Here is a 23581-nt window from a genome sequence, read left to right as displayed (position 1 = left end):
TGAGTACTTTTATAAATGTAGGTACCGATTCCAAGCGATTACATTTAAGGAAATAAATTAATTTTCTAAATATAAATAATTGCATCTAGGAAATAATTTGGGCAAAAGTTAAAAATACTTGCGGCACTTTTTTGAGTCATGCATGATTATAATTGCTTTGTAACAGTAAATATATCGCACCTTCGGTAGAACAAGGGCACAATTGTCAAAAATTGCAAAAATGAGTTAAGTATGCAGAAATACTTTCAAAATGTGTAGCTAATAATTAATAGCTCTCCTGTAAAATTGCAAAAAGTGCAATTGTGCCCTTGTTCTACCGAAGGTGCGATATTTGGAATTCCAGAAACATTTAAAATATCTAACGATAGCAATTTTCGGCGTAATCTAGCTAGCAAACGACATTACAATAGTCAATGCGTGGTAGTGACATCATCTCGACGAGGACGAGTTATGTAACACCTAGTCACCTACGTCATACACATTGAATTCGCAGGGAAATGGCGTTTACGAGGCAATCACGAATACTTTTGAGTATGGGAAAACTATTGGAGATTTCAAGGAAACTTTGCAATTGGACTGAGAAACGAAGTTTTATTTTCGCTTTAAACAAGAATCTTTAAGACTGCTGGAAACGATAAAGTTTTAGCTGTGTTCGCTGCTAAAATTTTGTTGAACTTAAAAACGTTGACGCAAATTGTTTCAAGACCTCGAGTATTTTACAAATTAGCAAAAGATCTTTATCGTGGAAGTTAAAACATCGTTGTAATATCGACTGAGTCAGAATAATCAGCCAGATTGCCAGATACAAATTGGTCAGTGATTGCCAGCTTCAGACCACGGACTCCCAATTAAAATTATTCAAATTGCAGCAACAATAGGAAGAAAAATTAAATNTAAATCAAGCTATTCCAAATCTGGTGAATCTTGGAAATTTTGCTGAATTGGGGGTAAAAAACGTAAACAAAGATTAAAGTGCTGGCAAAAACTTACTATAGATAGATGCACATAACGTACTAATTGACGTGCGTAATCGAGAAGTTCTAATTAATCTCGGACGATAGCGCAACATGCGATTTCAACACGCCTCTAGATGCGGAGAAAGGAGTTTAGGGAATGATATTTTTAACAAGATTTTTCTACTACTAATTGCCGCGATTGATCGTAAAAAATATCTTTTCTAATAGAACAATCTGTTCCAGTATGACTAAGTATTTATCCGAAATGAACCAGTTAGCTCCAAATATTTGTAAAATCGTTTCTAGTCAAATCAAATCTTTAAATCTAATTGTTCTAAATACACTAAATTGCATCCAAAGGATTGTGGAAGTCAGCAATATGTTACACAAGATATTCAATTACGTCAAGTAACTAGAGCTAGCTATGTGCTTCCTACGAATTATCTCATTGCACAAATAAATGCACCGATTGTTGCTTGGCCTATAGAAAATTACGAACCTGCCAGACTCGGAACTATTATTGAACCTTCAACTCCCAACACCCAACAGGTAGCACCTTGAGTCGGTGTTTATCATAATACCGAAACGGAACGTGTTATTATTTCCCATTCACGTAGATTTGTTTTCGCAGTGGACTCTGGGTAATTTCTAATTTTCACCGCCATAACGTCTATTATTTAACTCGGAAGGTGAAAGTCATGGAGCTAGGCGTTAGGTGTCGTTGCTACTAAGATAGCTAGTACTCGTACTTCAATTATAATCGAGTTAGTAGTGACTTACAATAACATCACAGGGAAATTACAAGATTAGCCCGTATTACACAAGTATACTAACAACTCTACGTTTAAGAACATGTACGTTGAATAAAATTATTTGGGTCACCTGCGGGTCCATTTTGCCTTTGTAGATTCTTGAATAACTCTGCAGCAAAGAAGCGAAATTGGATGACTAAATCAATTACAGAGTGATTAAGAATGAAGTGTCCCTAATTATCAGGTCTATTCGACTTCTCATGACAGCGTGAGGTGAATGAAACCATCATAAATCGTATGCTTTTGATATGAATTACTACTTATTTATGATTAAAGGTAATTCTCTTCAGGAATAGGATTGCAAACTGCAATGAATCACGGGGTATTAGTTTTTTCTAAATTCACGGAGATCCAGTGAAACATTCATTCATAATAACATCTACATAAGATAGCACAGTGCATTATTTTAAGTACGGTCGACTGTACATAAAGTCTGGTATCTATTANTCCCGATACTTTTAGTGCAGCCCTCGTATTAGCAGCCTCAGTCTGCCTCAAGAAGAGGCTGCTCGGCTTGAAGCCACGTTGCGGTTCGAAAATCTGGCTGTGTTGCCTTTTAAAAAAAATGGTTCTTCTCAAGGTTGAGGTGAGGCAGCGTCTCCACTTCGCGAGACCGAGGCGAGGCTGCCTCTAGTGAATTCTACTTAAGATGTTACACATTATGGACCCTGTTAGGCACACAGTACAGCTGCATTTACCTGGACTTTCCTATCGTAATCCTTAGCGCGCTGCTCAGCCTGGCGACAGCGCGCATGTGTACTATACTCCCTACCAGAGCACTTCGAGACGAAAATTCGCTGCTCCGCTTGAAGACAGCTCGCAAGTCTCCTGGTACTCCCTATCAGCGCTTTGGAACAAACATTTGGCAAGTGCTGAAGCTGAGATGCTTTGTTACAGCGAATGTGCAACTAATTATAGACCCCGCTAGACCCACAATAAAGTTTCATTTACCTGGACTCTCCTATCGTCATCCTTAGCGCGCTGCTCCACCTGGCGGCAGCGCGCAAGTCTCCTGATACTCCCTATCTTGAGATAAACATTTGGCAAGTGCTGCTGAGGCTGTGTGCGAATGTGCGACTAATTAAAGACCCTACTAGACCCACAATAAAGTTGCATTTACCTGGACTCTCCTATCGTCATCCGATACTTTTGAGACACATTTGGTAAAGGCGTGCGACTAATTATGGACCCTGTTTTGCACACAATAGAGTACATTACCTGGACTCTCCTATCGTCATCCTTAGCGCGCTGCTTCAACTAGCGGCAGCGCGTAAGTGTCCAGATACTCCCTAACAGCGCTTTGAGACACAAATGGGAAATGCTGAGATACTATTTTTTTTAACCACAACGAGGAAGCTCTTGACCTGTATCTCACCTAATGGTAAGTGATGATCAGGCCGAAGGTGGAAGCAAGCTTCGCCCAGAATCCTCAACCACAGAGGAACTGGCTATCATATCTCTTCTATTACATCGAATGTACGACTAATTATAGACCCTGCAGGATCATAATAAAGTTGCATTTACCTGGACTCTCCTATCGTCATCCTTAGCGCGCTTCACAGCCTGGCGGCAGCGCGCATTCTCCTGATACTCCCTATCAGTACTTAAGATTTTGGCAAGAGCTGAGGCTGAGATGCTTTATTACATCGAATGTGCAACTAATGAAAGACCCTGCTAGACCCACAATAAAGTAGCATTTACCTGGACTCTCCTATCGTCATCCTTAGCGCGCTGCTTCAACTAGCGGCAGCGCGTAAGTGTCCAGATACTCCCTAACAGCGCTTCGAGAGAAACATTGTCAAAAGCTGAGAAGTTTCCTACTTCATGTCTATTACATCGACTAATTATAGACCCTGCTGGATGGTAATACAGTTGCATTTACCTGGACTCTCCTATCGTCATCCTTAGCGCGCTGCTCGGCCTGGCGGCGGCGGCGCTCCTCGTCGCGCTTCTCGCGCTGCGCCTGCGCGGCGGCCGCGTGCGCGCGCAGCTCGTCCAGCCGCTTGCGCTGCTCGGCCTCGCGCCGCTCGCGGGCTAGTGTCATATACCTACCAGAGCGCTTCGAGACAAAAATTCGCTGCTCCGCCTGGTGACAGCGAGCAAGTCTCCTGATACTTCCTACCAGCGTTTAGAGACAAACATTTGGTAAACGCTGAGAATTGGCCTACTTCATCTCGTTGTTACATCGAATGAGCGATTAATTTTTGACCCTTTCATGCACACACTATATAGAGTTCATTACCTGGACTGTCCTATCGTGGAGCATCGCGCATGTCTCTTGTTACTCCCTATCTGCACTTTAACATAAACATTTGGCAAGTGCAGCTGAAGCTGAGATGCTTTATTACATCGAATGTACGACTAATTATAGAACCTGCAGGATCATAATAAAGTTGCATTTACCTGGACTCTCCTATCGTCATTCTTAGCGCGCCGGCGGCGCACAAGTGTCCTAATACTCTATCAGCTTGTCAAAAGCTGAGAAGTTTCCTGCTTCATGTCTTTGTTACATCGAATGTGCAACTAATTAAAGACCCTGCTGGACCCACAATAAAGTTACATTTACCTGGACTCTCCTATCGTCATTCTTAGCGCGCCGGCGGCGCACAAGTGTCCTAATACTCTATCAGCTTGTCAAAAGCTGAGAAGTTTCCTGCTTCATGTCTTTGTTACATCGAATGTGCGACTAATATTATAGACCCTGCTAGACCCACAATAAAGTAGCATTTACCTGGACTCTCCTATCGTCATCCTTAGCGCGCTGCTCGGCCTGGCGGCGGCGGCGCTCCTCGTCGCGCTTCTCGCGCTGCGCCTGCGCGGCGGCCGCGTGCGCGCGCAGCTCGTCCAGCCGCTTGCGCTGCTCGGCCTCGCGCCGCTCGCGGGCTAGTGTCATATACCTACCAGAGCGCTTCGAGAAAAAAATTCGCTGCTCCGCCTGGTGACAGCGAGCAAGTCTCCTGATACTTCCTACCAGCGTTTAGAGACAAACATTTGGTAAACGCTGAGAATTGGCCTACTTCATCTCTTTGTTACATCGAATGTGCGACAAATTTTTTACACTTTTATGCACACAATATGGTACATTACCTGGACTGTCCGATCGTCGAGTAGCGGGCATGTCTCCAGTTACTCCCTATGTGCACTTCAAGATAATCATTTAGCAAGTGCAGCTGAGACTGCCTGCGAATGTGCGACTAATAATAGACCCTGCTAGACCCACAATAAAGTAGCATTTACCTGGACTCTCCTATCGTCATCCTTAGCGCGCTGCTCGGCCTGGCGGCGGCGGCGCTCCTCGTCGCGCTTCTCGCGCTGCGCCTGCGCGGCGGCCGCGTGCGCGCGCAGTTCGTCCAGACGCTTACGCTGCTCGGCCTCGCGCCGCTCGCGGGCTAGTCTCGCTCGGTCTATGGCATCTGCTGTCGCTGGAACGATAGCGAGAGTTAGGAAAAAGGCACGCAACTATGACATAATTATATTATCATTTTCAGAAATAACGAAATTCCAAAGTACCACTCTCACTACCATACCACAGAATAACAATTGGTTTGATAGACCATACATAAATATCTATGCCCGTTTTCACCATCAATCCCTAATTTTTAAGTGACCCCTACAAATAACAGCAATTTTGTTTTCCTAGGGGTCAATTAAAAATTAGGGATTGATGATGAAAATAGGCATAAGATAATTATTAAGCGATTTGCAAGATCTTTAATCTGTTCTTTTGAGAAATAAAATGAAAGAGGATCACAGGATTTTGTGTTTTGATAAAAAAAATGTCAGATGTACTAAGGACATTTTAAATGACAACTTCAAGAGCATTTAAAGTGTATTTAATAATCGGTCGTGGCACCCAAACTAATTTGTTCCAGAAATCTAACGTTATGACCCATTGATCGGTCCAACCAATGTAAGAAGGCAAGTTTGCACTCTCCAAGGTCAAAAAAAGTATACAGCATAACATCAATAGCTTTCTTCTAATAACAGGCGTTAGGTATTTCAGCCTTAATGTTTTGTACCAAACAATATACTGCCGATTATTCATTGCTCAACTGATGAATGATCAACGTCACGGAAGAAACGCACTTGAAATTCTGCGTTGAAGTAAACGAACTATAAATTCAGTACAAGATGAATTAATATACCATATTGATATCTAAATTGACAGGCTGCACACGTGAACAAGACAAATAAACGAACGTTGAAAATATCGGAGTAACAAACACGAATGCCTAAACCGAACTTGTTGAACCCAACAACGGTTGATAAATCTCAACTGACAAGTAGGTAAATCCTAATTAGAGAAACGTGGTTTCAAAATGTTAACAGGACTGAGAACTCCCAGGACAAATAGCTAGTTATAAGGGAAACAAATGAACTATTATTCAGTATTCAATTTAAATACACATTACAGCTACAATGAAATTATGTAGTATTAGTATAGTATTGATTTCCCAATTGATCTTGCCAATGAGAGGTCAAACATGATTTAAAACAAGAAAAAATCGACTGCCTCTAGTTGATAGAGGTCATACATCAGATATCGTGACTTCATCCATAAAGGTACCAAAATGTGTCTCAGAAACGAGCTTTCTCTGCACATTTGTGTTTCGTGAGCGCCTCTCCACGGTCCATTTCCAGAAAGACGAATCATTAGCCATGGGATCATTGCAGCCACACATGTGAGTGAAAGTTTTGGTTGTTACGATTCGATCCAAGCTCTGACAAATAGATTTAATTGTTCAGGCCCAGATAATGGTGGCTAATCGCTTGTGCACTGAATCAGTTGGGCAGTTCATCATTTTCCTCGACGATATGATTAAAATACTGATTATTGTAAGTGTATCACTCGAGAGAGGCGGATCTTTTGGCTATTTTTTGGTGTTTGCAATGCATTAGGCATTATTTCATATTCGGAAAAGATAAAATGTCTTTTTTCTATGGGACTATATGGAATCGGAATTCTAATGTAAAATTGACAGGAAAAATCAAGTTAGAAAGATTGGGGAAAATTCATTACAGAGCTTCTCAGTTTAAAATATTGAAAGGATACTGTATTTTCGGTTGGATCAATATAAACAATTTGGCGCGTCTATAGGTACTTTAAATTTTGATATTTCCAAAATACTTTTACAGGAAATTGAGTCTTATATGAGGTTACGGAACATAAACACAGTAATAAAGGCGCACCGCAACTACTTCACATGCCAAGCTTTGACCTAATTATTGTTTAACACGTATCATTACACGTTGCAGGGTTGTCAGTTTAAATATTCATGTTTAACTAACTATTCATGTTGAACTAACTATTCATGTTTGGATATTTAAACGAGACCTGTTAAGTGCTACAAACAGTGGAGTGTGATAAAAGAAAGAAACGATAGTAATAAAGTGAGATTTTAACTTCTTTCTAGTGAAAATATTTTCCAAAGATTAATTAGGTAATTAGGAAAAATTATAACTACATGTCTTTACCCAAGGCGATTACGTCTCCCCAAAAGAAGCTATTGGGTCTGAAACTACAGAACTTGTAGCTGATGCTGATGTGACAACCCTACCCTCCACGTGGGTTCAACACAGACAGGGGTCCCGATCGATTAATCGATGAATGTCCACAATCGACTCAGATCAATAGACGCGTGTTTAGTAAATAGTCATCGTCATCGCGCAGGAATGTGGCCACTTGTCGGCAATCGGCATAGTGGGTCCGGCCTACACTAGGTGTTGCATAATAATATAACTGAGTAAACTCGACGGAGGATTTTATAGGATCGACAACCTTGAAAACAAATTGTTTTGCAATAGAATGGTGTTAAGTGTTAAGCAGCTGTGTGGAGATTAATGACAAGGTTGCGCCTCTGAGATGTCTAATTGCCATTCACCGCTTCTTTTTTTCTATTGGACATCTTTTACATATGAAGTACATAGAGTGAAAGGAGACGTCGCTTTTGACACCAGATGGCAAGAGGTGTGTGTGTAATGCTTCAGCTATTAGTAAAAACTAAAAAATACAAGCTTAACTTTGTTTAAAGTGGCGATTAAGTTCCAATCAAAACAGAATTTTATCTACAGAAACTTTTGACGGCGATTGTTAGTTAGCGGAGCTCTATCTTCTGCCTGACCACACTTCAATACTACCTATTTGGATACCACGTCTGTACCTATATCAGCCCTAGGCCCTAGACAAAATAACAATAGTGACAGTGATCATTCCGAAATCTCTTCGCTCATACGTTTTAGGTCCTTGTTATTTCGTTTCGTGAAGCGGTTTCGAAATTAAAACCGTCACAAAATGCTTTACTTTGTCTAGGCTCCCTGTCTTTACACAGGCATGCGGAACATCTCATAGGACACGCGTGGCCAAGCCTTTGTAACATCGATTGGCATGTAGTATGGCTGTGGCAAACGATGATTAGTTCCAATGGCCTGTTTGATTTATTACTAAGTCCATGGCGTTAAGTGCGACTAGTGGTAGTTGATTGGTGCTTGGGAAATCCATTTCCTTTGCGAGCGTCTTTGTCCTTTATCGGTATTGCTTCAACGAGGATTGGGAAGGTTAGCTTTGAATTGCTTTATGGCTTGGGAGCTTGTTTACTTGCAGGGCACAATAATGTTTCCATTGCGCAGAAGTTCAAGCTAATGAATACGCACTATTGCTTTAGGAAGTCTTAATTTCAAATGTAACGTTCAATTTCCAAATATGGACACTAACCATCTAGGGACTCTAGACCAGAATAAGCAAAAGACCAAGTAAGTTTTCTAATTATCTCTCACCATGTAGATCAGTACATGGTGGTCATGTAGGGAGTAGGGACGTCACAAAATTAGTAGAAATTTTTAAAGTCCTACTAATTTTGTTAAGCTTCCAAAGTATTTATTTTAACACGGAGTTGTAATTTTGACAGCTGATCAGTGGGCTTGCGTTCTATGAAAGTTGTCTAATTGCTAGTACGTTCATAATTAGATCCAAACTAGGGCATGAATTAGGGCATGAATATCGGAATCTCGGAATCTCGTAATATCGGAATCTCGGACTGCGAGATCCGATATTTCAATTCCGATATTGAGCGACCCAATATCGTAATATCGGAATCAGATAAAAGTTTTAATTGATATTTTAAACAAAGCGTTTAAACTCGCCACAACCTGCCACAAAGCCCAAAGTACATGATTGGCAAAGACCAATGATTTTCTCATGTCTCTCACCAACACTTTGTTCCACTGCAAATATTTTAATATCTTTACTATTTATGGTTAATTTAACTNATTATTCAGTATTCAATAAATACACATTACAGCTACAATGAAATTATGTAGTATTAGTATAGTATTGATTTCCCAATTGATCTTGCCAATGAGAGGTCAAACATGATTTGAAACAAGAAAAAATCGACTGCCTCTAGCTGATAGAGGTCATACATCAGATATCGTGACTTCACCCATAAAGGTACCAAAATGTGTCTCAGAAACGAGCTTTCTCTGCACATTTATGTTTCGTGAGCGCCTCTCCACGGTCCATTTCCAGAAAGACGAATCATTAGCCATGGGATCATTGCAGCCACACATGTGAGTGAAAGTTTTGGTTGTTACGATTCGATCCAAGCTCTGACAAATAGATTTAATTGTTCAGGCCCAGATAATGGTGGCTAATCACATTCCACCAGCTCGCACTAAGCGTTTCGATGACTCTTTTATAATGCGAACAGCTAGGGACTGGAATTCGTTGCCTGCTGCTGTCTTTCCCGAAAACTATAATCCGGGGCTGTTCAAGGCGAGAGTGAATAGGCACTTACAGGGCAGATAATTATGTAAAATCCTAGACTGCATCCCACTTAACATCAGGTGTGATTGTGGTCAAATACCTGTCTTGTTATGCTTAAAAAAAATCGCTTGTACACTGAATCAGTTGGGTAGTTCACCATTTTCCACGACGATATAAAATAGGCTCTGTTTTTTGGCGAGCACATCACTTGAGAAAGCCGGATCGTTTGGCTATTTTTGGTGTCTGCAATGCACTAGGCATTATTTCATTTTCGAAAAAGATAAAAAAATGACTTTTTTCTATGAGACTTCATGGAATCGGAATTCTAAACGTAAAATTTTCAAGAAAAATCTAAATAGAAACGTTAGGCAAAATTCATTCCAGAGCTTTTCAATTTATAAAAATTTGGACAGGATCGATATTGTCGGTTGGATCAATATCACTAAAATTTAATCCATTTGGCGCGTCCAGGTACTTAAAATTTTGATATTTCCAAAATACTTTTACAGGAAATTGAGTCTTATATGAGGTTATTACGGAACATAAACACAGTAATAAAGGCGCACCGCAACTACTTCACATGCCAAGCTTTGACCTAATTATTGTTTAACACGTATCATTACACGTTGCAGGGTTGTCAAGTTTAAATATTCATGTTTAACTAACTATTCATGTTGAACTAACTATTCATGTTTGGATATTTAAACGAGACCTGTTAGTGCTACAAATGGTGGAGTGTGATAAAAGAAAGAAAAGATAATAAATAATAATGTGAGATTTTAGCTTCTTTCTAGTGAAAATATCTTCCAAAGATTAATAATGAAAAATTATAACGGTGTCCTTACCCAAGGCGACTACCGTCTCCCCAAAAGAAGCTATTGGGTCTCTGAAACTACAGAACTTGTAGCTGATGCTGATGTGACAACCCTACCCTCCACGTGGGTTCAACACAGACAGGGGTCCCGATCGATTAATCGATGAATGTCCACAATCGACTCAGATCAATAGACGCGTGTTTAGTAAATAGTCATCGTCATCGCGCAGGAATGTGGCCACTTGTCGGCAATCGACATAGTGGGTCCGGTCTACACTAGGTGTTGCATAATAGTAATATAACCGAGTAACTCGACGGAGGATTTTATAGGATCGACAACCTTGAAGACAAATTGTTTTGCAATAGAATGGTGTTAATTGTTAAGCAGCTGTTTGGAGATTAATGACAAGGTTGCGCCTCTGAGATGTCTAATTGCCATTCACCGGTCTTTTTTTCCATCACACATCTTTTAGATGTGAGGTAGAGCGGAAGGAGACGTTCAGCAGACGTCACTTTTGACACCAGCCAGATGGCAGGAGGTGTGCAAATGCTTCACGCTATCGTAAAAACTACAATAATAAATTTTATCAATGTGTTGTATAAGTTCTAGCCAAAACATGGATATTATCCATTGGATACCTCGAAAACTACTAAGAAAATGTAGACTACAAATTGGGTAGTTATTTGAAATGTGGTCCGAAGATACATACTCCTGGATACAATACTCGTGGGACACTCTGTATGTATACCTATGTCCAAACTTAACAATGGTGACAGCTGTAGTTTTGAAATCACTTTGCTCCTGAGTTTTTATGCGTCCATGTTATTTCGTTTCGTGAAGCGGTTTCGAAATTAAAACCGTCACAAAATGCTTTACTTTGTCTAGGCTCCCTGTCGTTACACAGGTATGCGGAACATCTCATAGGACACGCGTGGCCAAGCCTTTGTAACATCGATTGGCATGTAGTATGGCTGTGGCAAACGATGATTAGTTCCAATGGCCTGTTCGATTTATTACTAAGTACATGGCGTTAAGTGCGACTAGTGGTAGTTGATTGGTGCTTAGGAAATCCATTCCTTTGCAAGCGTCTTTGTCCTTTATTGGTAATGCCTCAACGATTGGGAAGGTTAGCTTTGAATTGGTTAATGGCTCGAAGAGCTTGTTTACTTGCAGGTCACAATAATATTAGTTTCTACCGCGTAAAAGTTCAGGATAATAAATACTACTACTACTAATGAGACTACTGGTGTAGGAGGTTTTAAATAGTAAAATTAATTCCCAAATATGGACAGTAACCATCTAACTTGAGGCTCTAAGACCTGACCTGAATAAACAAAAGACAAAGTAAGTTTTCTAATTGTCTTGATGGATTTGTATTCTGTACTCGGTGATCGCGTTAGGTCAATACAAAATTAGTAGAACTTCATAAACTTTGTTAAGCTCCCAATTTTCATTTAATATGGAGTTGTAATTTTGACAGCTGATCACTGCGCTTGCGTTCATGCGTTCTATGAAAGTTGTCTAATTGCTAGTCCGTTCATAATTAGATCCAAACATAGATTGTGTCAAATCATTCAGCTTATGCGCAGCGTCTTTGTCTATGTGTCTATGTACGACAGCTCATTAGGCGATACATGTTGGTTGCAAAATCGCCCTTGTTACATCGGCATAAGATGCCACAGATGTACAGCATGACTTGCTCTCGTCTGTACATGAGAAAAAGCGCGTTGATATTTATAACGCACGTTCAAGTGAAATCAAGGTCACTTGTCTTTTGTATCTCATCATCATAATATCATCACTCATAAGTTTTTAGCTAAGCTTTCGTATATATTTGAAGGTGAAACAGATACTGAAAATTGTTAAAACCATCTTAGTTTTCAAGATAGATAGTACGTAATGCGTCTACGCCGACTTATCCTGAGATTTATCTCTTCATAGTAAGTATGCATCATACAAAGTAAAGATCATGAATGATTGACTGCAGAGTATGTCTACGTACGTTATCAGAAAATGAAGCAATATTTTAGGAAGTTTGTTTTAATGCAAGTTATAACAGTGGCACATGTAGTGCAGAATCATAAATTTTTCCGAAATGAGGTTCATTAACATGTTTACCGTTAAAAACGAAGCAAACATAAACAAAAGTCGCTACTTTAGCAGCAAATTCTCGGATTACGTGTATCTTGATCTTAATATCGGATAAAAGAAACACGTCAGGTGAAAGTGCGTAATTTTTAAATCCATTTGTATCTTTAGTAGTGTAAAAAACGAAAACACGACGCTGCGCTCTATAAAAATCGATCCAACATCATACACAGCACTCGATGATAAGATAAGGCAAGTATAGCTTCAACATGTGTAGATACATCATATTTTCTATTGATAGACTATGCTATTGCGTCTAATTTTTAACCATCTGTATAAAAGTTACAGAGCTATTTGCAATGAAACTTCCAAAGATGCCAAATTCAGGTTTGTATTCTGAAATTATTACTCAAGATATAATTTGTTGAATTTCAATATTCAACACCAACCACACGGCTAGAATCTATGATTGAATAAAAAATTTTTTGTGCTAGCTAAAGACTATCTATGAATAATGGTATCTTATGAAGTTAGAAAAGGTGATATTTTCCAGCAAAAATGTGTTACTGACACATCTGTTGTCTGGACTTTCAGCATGTGTCTTACAACGACCGAATTTACACATAAACCAAACAAACATGCCTCGAAATCGAATGCCACTGAAAAAGCGCACGAACCCGTCGCATTATCAAGTGGCTGATCGACAAAATCAATAGCTTTATCAGATCCAGAAACTGGCGTGGCACGCAAATCTGCGCCCGCATTAAAACAAGCAGAATTATGTGAAATACAACACACAACACAGATTGAATCAGTATTCTTAACACATGAGAAGTAATGATTTACCCGTTTAGTACAAGGTAGGAGAAATGTCACAGCCGCCAGACCTCTATAAATTTCTAAATGCACTTGGCAAACGTATTTAGGAAAAACCTATTAGCTTTAGTCAGACTCAGACACTTTAACTTTCCTCAAATGGGACTCAATAATACAGCAATTAGTGTAGTGTGCATAGCAAGTCCCGCAATCTACATCTGAAAACGTTGGAGCCAGTAGCCAGTATGCTGCAAGGTGAATTTTCGGCTACGCCACCAAATATGAACGAATAATAAATGTATGAATTCTACAGACTACTATGATTTTGCCGCAATTTATGAATACAAGAAGACCTTCTGTATCTTCCCCTACTATGCACAAGGTTAGTTTCACCACAATTCGATCTACTTTTCCCGAGAGCGGTGATAATGCAGAGTTTTTACAGTCAAGTCTAGATCTACAATGACTGGACTTTTTATAGTAATGTAGACAAAAACTGCTGTCAATAAGTCTAATGCGGTAGGCGGTAGACGAAGCAAAATGTTCCACAGCAATTGCAAAAGAGATCGGTTGAATTTCGACAAAAACTTGTTCCTGCAACATTGTTAGGATCTAAGAGAAATTTAACACCTAAAGAATAAACGAATCGTGATAAAAGTTGTTCATTCTTAGTTTCGTATCCGATCTAAGTACACACCCATGTGATATTCTTTACAGTCAGTTTGTCTAGCACCACTAACTTTGAATAGGCACTGCCTACAATACCTTTTTGCGGGCTCTCTAAAAATAGCAGGCCAGCAAAAAGTATCGTCGGCTAGTGTCGGTCTGGCCACGCTTCTGTGGTTAGTCTCGCGTATACCCACCTTCCAATAATGATGATTAGTACCCTGCAGTTATTCATGATGATTAACGAGTCTATCTCGATGAATTGCTGGATATTATGAATCCTTTCAGCTAATTTAGCAAACATAAACAGAACTGGCATTAAAATTAACAAATCGAATGCGAGCAATTACCGCTGCTACTGGTATGGTAATAAGTTCTAAGAATTTTACATTTAAATAAGATGCAATGATGACAATAATGTTAACTGCTAACGACCTTCATTAGGACTTGAGACACCAAAGTCATGGAGGAATATTTGTCTGTAAGAAACAAATGTGTATCGCTTCAAAACAGTAACTCTATCCTACAATTTTATATGAAGGGCAATTTCTTGAATCGATAGCGTATGACTGGTTTATTCTATGTGGGTGGCAATGGCATAGTACACACATTACACGACTACTCGTCATGAGTTACCCAACCTGACTCATTACTATGACTGTCATACCTCTAGATAGATAGCAATCAGTGATGAAGCCCACACACTATCGCATCGACCTGTGTGTCCGACTATGATTTCCACAATACAGGTTGTTTTGAAATATTACCTATGATTTATTGGTTTAGGACTTGAGAGATAATGATGGCATCTTAAAGCGATATTATAGCTTCGATTTTTGGAATTTGGACAATACAAATATTGATATTAAAGCACTCGACCTAATAAAAGGATTAGCGAACTAAAGTGGCTGCAACTGCAAATAAAAATATGTATTAGCAAATTAAAGTGGCTACGAGCTAATCACATTTGGCGTAGAACCTACGAAATCGATGGGGTCGACATGTTGTATACTTGTATACAACTTGAACTAAAACCGCGTCTTGGCAAACGTAGAGTGGTTAGCAAGATATACCTACAAAATGCTACAAGCTGTTGGGAAATACGAGGAGTGACTTAATACATCGGTGGACTGATGCACATGTGACGTAGGTACTGATGATAAAGGACAGTATAAAATAGAAAAACCCGTAACGGATTCAGGTTACGTCATGTAGGAATGGAATACAATGACCTAGGAATGAATTAATTACTTCCCTGACCTTTTAATGTAACTTGTACTAGGCCCAGACAAGCAATACAAAACAAAGAGTTTGTTCTACCCCATAAAATAGAATATTCGATGTAAAAAATACTATCAACACCAAGGTACACTATCGCAATCCAATCCAATACATCAGATAAGGGAGATGGATGGAATGCTATTACTATTGGGTCAGCGTTGTTTACATACGTCTAGTGAACGAGTTCTTATCACTCAGCAGTAGTTTAGCTATAAACACTGTTATTTTTATCATCTTGAAAACTTTTTATGGATGAAGGCCCCAAAAGTTTGTCCTCTATTGACAGACATAAGCAAAAGCAATAAAAACATAACCTAAATGATAAAACAACAGCTGCAAATGACAAAAATACAATAGAATCGCTTGTTTTGCGGAACGCTGGAACATTCCATTCATAGAATGACGTCGGCANTGCTAAACTAATCGCAATATTTTCTCAATTAACTATTTAGACGACGAAATTGCCTAACTATTTATGCCTATAACATATTTGTAGTATTACTGGTTAATGATTGTAACGAGTTGAAAAAGTACTGTTTTTGCGCCAAACGGCGTAAACGCTCTTAAAACTACAGCCGTAACTCAAATGACGAACCCAGGTAAACGTGCAAATGCAACTGTACAGACGATAGCACATCGGGTTATTTGCAAAATCGCCTCTATTACTTAGTCCATAAGAGGCCATTAGCTTGACGTGCCGTCGTCTGTGCCTACTTACTCACTGATTTAGTTACTGAACTACTCGTATAGTAAATATTTGTAGCGTAAGACAAGGACCAATCAATTAGTACTTAGTTCGCCCATCTTAGCAGCCTTTGCCAAAGTGTAGGCTGACTGAAGTTTATTCAATGAGTTTGAACAGAAAGTGTTTGGAACATGGGTTGGGTTTCTTTCTCGATTCAAAATTCTATTCCAATAAGTGTGTGGGTTGGATACATTAACTCCACGTAAGCTGATCTTGCCGAGTTGAATGTCATACAGACTTAAATTAAAAGTAACAATTTACGTAGACGATATTATGAGAAACTATTTACGTAGACGATCTAATAGTTAATGTGTTTACGTTACTATTATTTCTAATGGTGATTAAACACTTCGAATGAAAACAATAAAAACCATTAACCATGAAGTAGTAAGATCTGCTAATGTCTTTATTATAAATCAACTACTACTAACTGGAAAAGTCCTGAAGAAAATTTATGAACCTAATGTCTTCCAACGAGGCTCCAGAAAATAATCCAGCTTTAAATCTGCTTAAGTACAAACAAGCCTTCTGTCGCCAAGCGACACAGTTTTATTAATACATTGTCTTGTTTATTAGCTCGATAGTCAATGTACCGTGACGAATATGACTCGGAAACAGGTTACCCATCCTTGCGAGGGTTGAGCGACATCTGCCAGATGCTGGATGACAATGTGGAACGTGCAAAAACTTCTTTTTATGCTGCGAAGACAGATGTGTCAAAAGTTGGTATTCCGTTTCCAGCTAGATTGTTTTAAATGGAATGTTTATTGAAAATTCAAGAGCTATCGTCAGTTTATACAACTTTTGATCGTTCAAACTTTTCGAAACTCTCATGATGACGATAGAAAACGAATCACGTCGAGATAATGCTCCAAACGGACATATGACTTGCTAGTGTTAATAAGCGAAAAGTATATTTAGCTACATTGAATGAATCCGACTCTGTAATATGATGATAAACTTTAATGGGAGATACTAACTCTAGCATGGTAAGAGCGAGGGTGAAAGAGTCATGTAAGAAAGACTAATTTACATGGAGATCGTTAAAATCAATGACAACATAACATGCCATGTCAACAACGCATTAGGATTAAGTTTTATATCAATCGGTAGACTAAATCAAATAAAATCAATTCACGGTACAATGCCTTTGGCAATAAAACCATAATATATGAACAAGACTGTATATTAGGAAAGGCGACCTTGCCGGTCCGTGTACAACTTGTCAAGTCTGTGTAAAATGAACTTAATGCAATTTGCAATAAAGACGTTATATCTAACAGAGTTGTGAGCAATATTAGATTCTAACATGTTATTAATAAGGGTAGGGTTAAAGAGTGGGTGTCGGAATTCCGTATGAAGCCATATGCTGAGGCTTTTGATATTATAAGTTGACACCTACGAATTAACTTTTGAAGAAATGACATGTTTGCTTGTGGAGCTAAAATGACTCAGGATGCCATTAATAAAATGATCGCAGACTTGGCTCTACTTAATTATGTTTCATCAACGTTTTTGGAATTCATTAAATTTTTGAACGATAGTTTCTTACCCCGAGATAATTGATTTGAGTATCTTTTAATATTTCGACATAATTTGATTCTAGAAATTATATCAGGTACAAGTGATCTTTATTGTGAGCTTGGAGAGCAAGGTAACGTGTTCCAAAAAGGGGTTTAAGTGGATGCAAAGATTATTTCTGCTTACGAGCAAATAGCATTCATAAACCTAGCTAAAAATACACTCTTGAACTATTCGGTAAAGATCGGAATGTAGGCGCGTCTGTCAACATAAGCGATTGAACTCCAAATCGGTGTTTTCCTCTCTGCGAGAATATTAATTACCTAGCTAAGTACGCAGCAGGACAGCAGAACTCTGACATTATGGCACGTGGTCTGAGAATGATTTTGATAGATCGATGTGTTTTTCCCAATCATCGCCCAACTTCTTCCTCGTTGGGGTATTTTGAGATTTCGACTGAGTGATGCATCCATTATGAATCTGCTTTTACTCTACATGTGATATGATATTATAGTAGATTAGCTATAAGACCATCATTTCTGTTGACCACTTCTTAGTGTCTCCCCATGCTAATAAGCAGAAGACTAAGAGGGAATGGCTTGATAATAGTCTAATTCTTGGAATAGCCATCTTCGATGGTCGTGGTCACGGTTATCTGGGTGCTTCGATCGTGACGGAATTTTTAGGGTCTTCAGCAATTTAAGACCATGGAAATGCACATTTCTTTACAACCGGAAAATGGGAGACAGGTCGAGAAATTCATAGCTGTGCAGAATAATGAATTCAGGATAAGTCAAGGGCATAGGCATTTCAGATATTTGCCAAGCTGTATATTTTGGCTTTACATGAAAGTGGTAACGGAGGTGGTCCCAATCCGGCAGGGGACTTTGATCCGATTGAATCGATTGGGGTTATTACATACATTGTGTTGAATACTGAATAAGGGCGTCAGATGAGTTTGAAGGTAGCTTTCCTTTTATATCGCAGATAGCAACAGATGTGTCGATAATATTTGTCGATGAGAAATGTAAAGATTTTTCGAGGAACACTTGAATTTACGTGAGAAATTTTCTCAGACCACGATAAAAACAATTCGCGTTCGCGGTCTTAGAATTTTTCGCATATTTTTAAACATTGTGGAATTTGTTTTGGAATCATAATATTGTATTTTATTTTATTGAGGGATTGTTTTTTCGGACTTTTAATTAAGCATGAGCCTACGCATATTATTGTACAGAACTCTAAGTTCTTCTATCAATATTCCTGTGATCAGAACTAATAAAAAATATATTAAAAAAATAAAAAACTTTAAAAAGATACAATGTTTTATAACTAGCCACATGGTACCTACAAAAAATCCTTGACCGATTGTTGCTCACCCTATATGTAAATTAAAGAGTTTCCTTGGGCAACAAGCATTAATATTAGGTGTTTTTATCAAATTCATACCCAATAATGCATAACAAAGACGCTAAAAACTGCAGCATGCAAATTAACACCAATCATGCATTTCGACGTAAATTGGTTAATTTACATTAAAGACTAATAATTTTGGGTTTTATCAGTACGGTAAAATACGTGATTTTAATTTTTATCTGGGTTTTGAGATTTTTTCAGTCCCACGTGCGTGAAGCATTTAAAATTTTCAAGTGAAAATCATGATTTCATAGTTTTTTAAGGCTATTGATTGAATTACGCTCCATACGCACTTATTTTAAATTCTTCCGTATTATAGGGGTAGTTATCAGCTCAGATTGATCGGATAGTCCGTTTTTAGACTAAGTTTCTGACTTTCACAATAACTGGGATTGGACGCACGAGTAACACGTGTTCCTATTATAAAAGCCGCCGCAAAAATGGCGACTAAAAATCGTTATCTTTTTAAATATTTATACTCATCTTACAAATTTACAACTACCTACCTAGTATGATTCTAGAATTCAATAATGCTTGATTGATCCAGTTTTAGGCGTCATTTCATAGTTTGAACATTTTGTACACTAGAAATAAGAAAGTAAAAGAAACTGAAATGTAGCTTTCCACATAAAATATTTCAAAATTCAAATATATACCAAGTAGATAAACTTAGTAAAAAATAGAAAAACTAGCTGATACAGCAGCAAATCATTGATGCATTTCAAATGAGAGTGTAGGAGTGATAGCATTAATAATGAATTTTAATATCAAAGATATCCAAACTTCGGCAATGGCGCCCACACGTTATTCGTTGATATATTGAGTGGATATTACTATTGCATCATAATAAACGCAATGTCATTAGACCAAGGTGTTAATTAATAACTTTGTAGAGCCACAGTATAAAATATCAAATAGCTGAAGTTTGCTAGCAATAAACAATTGGCAATTAATGGATGACCACCAATATTGGAGGCACTGAAAAAACTTAAAATACATAAGCCTGGTAGGTTAATAATTTTATTTTTTTTACATACCGGTACAACAGAAAGTAAATGCTTGGTATCCAATGGAACATCAGGATTGCAGAGGCACTAACAACTAAACCAGAATTGCAACCTCAATCTCAAGTGCCTTGAGAAACATTGATGGTAAGTGATAGAAGCATCAAGAATAAATAACAGACGAAGGTCACAGGTTATGGATATTAGTTACCTTATGTACAGTCGACAGCACATCAACGTAAACACTGTGGTATCTTACGTAGTTGCGATAAGGGCGACTTTGCAACGAAAATGTATAGCCTGATGTGCTGTTGTCTGTACCTACACTTAGTGAGCAAAAAAATAATATGAATATGAATATTTTGATTGACAGGTCTTATTGGAATTCTGAACCATTACATGAATAATATGAAGCCCCCTTATCATAAATGGCAATGAAAAAAAGCCTGTAAAATTGGGTCTCTATCCAGTACATTGTAACAGTGAATGAGTAAAAGATAATTTTAAGGAATTAAAAAGTAGGTAATATTTGCAACACTCAAAACGCTTTTTTAGATCTTTCAAACTCTCTTGTATTCTACTGAAAGGTTATTTTAGAATAAAAGATAATTACTTAAATGATTATAATACATTAGTAACTAGAGCTAATTTTATTAGTTACCACAACAAATAAATTGGTTAATTAAAAACAATTTTGTTGAATTTCTTTTTGATTTCTTAAAGTGTCCTCAGTTCGGCAATCCAAGAATTTGACGTTGCAATATGTACTTCATGAATACCAGAGTATTCTATTTCATTACTCGTAGCAATATTACAGACTTTACTCTTTCCAAGCTAAAAATGACATCAGATGACGGTGACTCAAACAGTTACGAAACATTTATCTCGAAAAACAAGCATTTCAGTAATTGCATTAGAACAGCTGAAAACATTAACAAAAAATAAATACTATGCATGTTGATACAATTGCAATATAAACCTTATTGCCAATTAATTCAATTATTATTCGTGAAAGTGTACGCACATTCAAATAAAATGCTGCTGTTATTTTTATTTCAATTTTTATCTGTATTGTCATAAAAGCAATCTATGACACTGCAAGTAGGTATAATAATGATTGTATTTGCTGTAATCATGATTATGATGTTTCTTTCTATGCAATTAACTTATCAAATGGGGAATTAAATACTTATCGGTAGCCCATATTATCCATAATACTGGAGCTTACATAGGTTATAAATTATTTTCTAACAATTAAAAATGAATATAAACTCCATGCATTGGCATGCCGTGCAGACATTGCTTGCAATGCATTTCCAATGGTTTTTATTGATAAATAGGTACTAAAGTTTATAATATTTTTAGGTATCTCATACTGTCTACACTGCAATAAAACATCTACCATGGACTCCCTATCGTCTGTTAAGACCTGTACTTACTGAACGCTTTTTTAATCCTATCTTTTTACTTTATATTGTGTCTTAACAGTTTTAGGGCAGGGTAAATCCCAATTTTTACACAATTACTATTCATTAACTACATACCACAACAAGACTGATGACTTTAAAGTGCAATTCTGCATATATTGTGNCTACATTTATTGTGATATAACCATGATAAGATAGCCGACTAGAAAGTGTACTGCAAATTCTACATGTAAGAAATATGTTGTGTACATAAAATACGTCAGTGCATAGGTAATCACGGAACTTGTGACTCAAGCCGTACATTATACGAATAACTAATGATTTCATCTACTTTCTTCAGAGAGAATTAAGCGTGAAATTGCAGTAGAAAGCCAAAAAATAGTCAGATATAACGGTAACTAAGCACGAAACACCCAAATTCAGAGAGACCAGAATGACATTCGCAACATCATCGGCCGCGCATTCCTGTTGTCTGGCAACTATTTTGCTAATTTTAGAACATACCACGACGGGAAAAAGGCGTCCAAATAAAGATGAAAAACAAAACATTGGATTGTGACGAGCACATCGCACCACGGACATTCTCGAACCGAACAAAACCACTACGTGGGGCCACGACACGATTTAGGGTTAGACAAATTTCAATCACATTTTACACCAAAATGACACATTTTAACTGTAATTGCACATATACCTTTACTTTCAGCGGTTTCGGTAATATTTTTCACGTCATCAACCATCTTGCTGGATGACAGTCACTCACTATTCACTTTTTATTCGAACATATTTCGAAAACTCATACTCGGTTCACTATTTTCAGACAGCCAGCCAGCGATCTATACGATAACACTTCGTTCCGTTCACTGCCAATGACGTACCGCAGCCGAGCGATGAGATGGCGGTGGCAAATGTAGGCGAACCACCTTCCAAATAAGCAGCCAAAAAAATGTGTTTTAGATTTTTAAATTGAAATTATTTGTGCTAGTTTTTAAAAAATTTATAACAAAGCATCAAAAACCTGTTAAGATGGAAAATTTCAATGAATGTAGGCATAATAACTTTGTTACCGGGTCGTCCACCGAGTTCAAATAAAAATAATTAGCTAGTTTGACTTAACTTTCTTATCCATTGAGTGCTTTGTGCCAATAATACTACTTTAGTACAAAGAAAACACGCAATACAAATGAAAGTCATAAAGCAACTTTTGACTTGTAGCGCCATCTAGTATTGAGTAGCAGAGTTTATAAACTGGAGTTGCCATTATCAGCACACATTTTTTATTTTTGTACAAAATGTTTGTTCAGTTACGGTATGTGAAAATACAGGTAATTTCAGATTAAAAAATGTATTTGTTTAGGAAAAAATAAGTTTCAGCTTTGTATGAGTAAAAATCACAAAAGTAATGAATAACTCAGCCTACCAGCGCCATCTATTATAACTTCTACTGAGTATTATAAAAAGGGATAAGACTGCCATCTAAGTAGGTTCTTTATTTACACTTTGGTTTCAAAGGTATCAATAGATGTCACTGTTTGAGAGATACATTGAGAAAATTGAAATTGAAATTTTTAGTATTAATAACTTGAAGCTTTTACGTTACGTTTTTAAATCAAACTGTTTAAAAAAATTCAATTTTTTGGTAACTTAATTTTAAAATAAATTATTTTTCTGGATTAACATTCAAAGTTTTCGGGCGTTGTATTTTAAAATGCAATACTTAAAATATTAATAAACTTAAATAATACCTTGATGATCTAACCTTGTAGGTAGGTACCTAATTTTATTACGTTCGTAGGTAATGTACTATTAAGGGTGGGTTGCACCATCTTACCACATCTTACTTTAGCTTTGACAAACGTCAAAAATTCGTTTATTCCCGATGTCCCCCACTATTTGTCCACCACTGGTGGACATCGAGAAAAAAAGTTGCAATGTCCACCAGTGGGGGACAGCGCTACTGAAATCTTCCCGTTGGGCCATACTGGTAGACACTGAGAAGAATTGCTCTGTCCCTCAGTGGTGGACATCGAAACCAAAAAAGTTCCGTTGTCCCCCATTATTTGTTTTGTTTTCGTGATTCCTAAAAAATATTTTTTTTAAATTCGAATCAAATATAATTCTCAGTTTTTTAACAACCACCTTTCCTATTTATGTAAACTTTTTCAATTTGTCGTGAACTAGATCCTGCAATTTCCGACATTATTACAGATAATAAGTGCAAAATAGTAACATTACCGACACAATAATTTCTGATAACATGAACATTGTGGGT

General features: G+C 37.7%; 1 protein-coding gene across 2 annotated transcripts in view; it reads right to left on the bottom strand.

The window, feature by feature from the left end:
• The window catches only part of LOC114351106 (MAP7 domain-containing protein 1), a 73069-nt gene extending 50796 nt beyond the window's left edge, over positions 1 to 22273 (bottom strand). Inside the window, exons 1-2 of one of the 2 annotated variants that reach the window (XM_028302167.1) lie at positions 22004 to 22273; positions 5006 to 5190 (exon numbers count right to left, since the gene is read on the bottom strand). In XM_028302167.1, the coding sequence (XP_028157968.1) occupies positions 5006 to 5190; positions 22004 to 22049 (231 nt within the window). In that variant the 5' untranslated portion in view covers positions 22050 to 22273. The remainder of the gene's footprint in view (positions 1 to 5005; positions 5191 to 22003) is intronic. The other variant, XM_028302168.1, reaches the window with a different exon arrangement.
• Positions 22274 to 23581: the final 1308 nt, after the last annotated feature.

This window comes from Ostrinia furnacalis, unplaced genomic scaffold, assembly GCF_004193835.3.
Source record: "Ostrinia furnacalis isolate ACB-3 unplaced genomic scaffold, ASM419383v2 OfSCF1084, whole genome shotgun sequence".
Lineage (NCBI taxonomy): Eukaryota > Metazoa > Arthropoda > Insecta > Lepidoptera > Crambidae > Ostrinia > Ostrinia furnacalis.
This window is presented reverse-complemented; position numbering and strand designations above follow the sequence as displayed.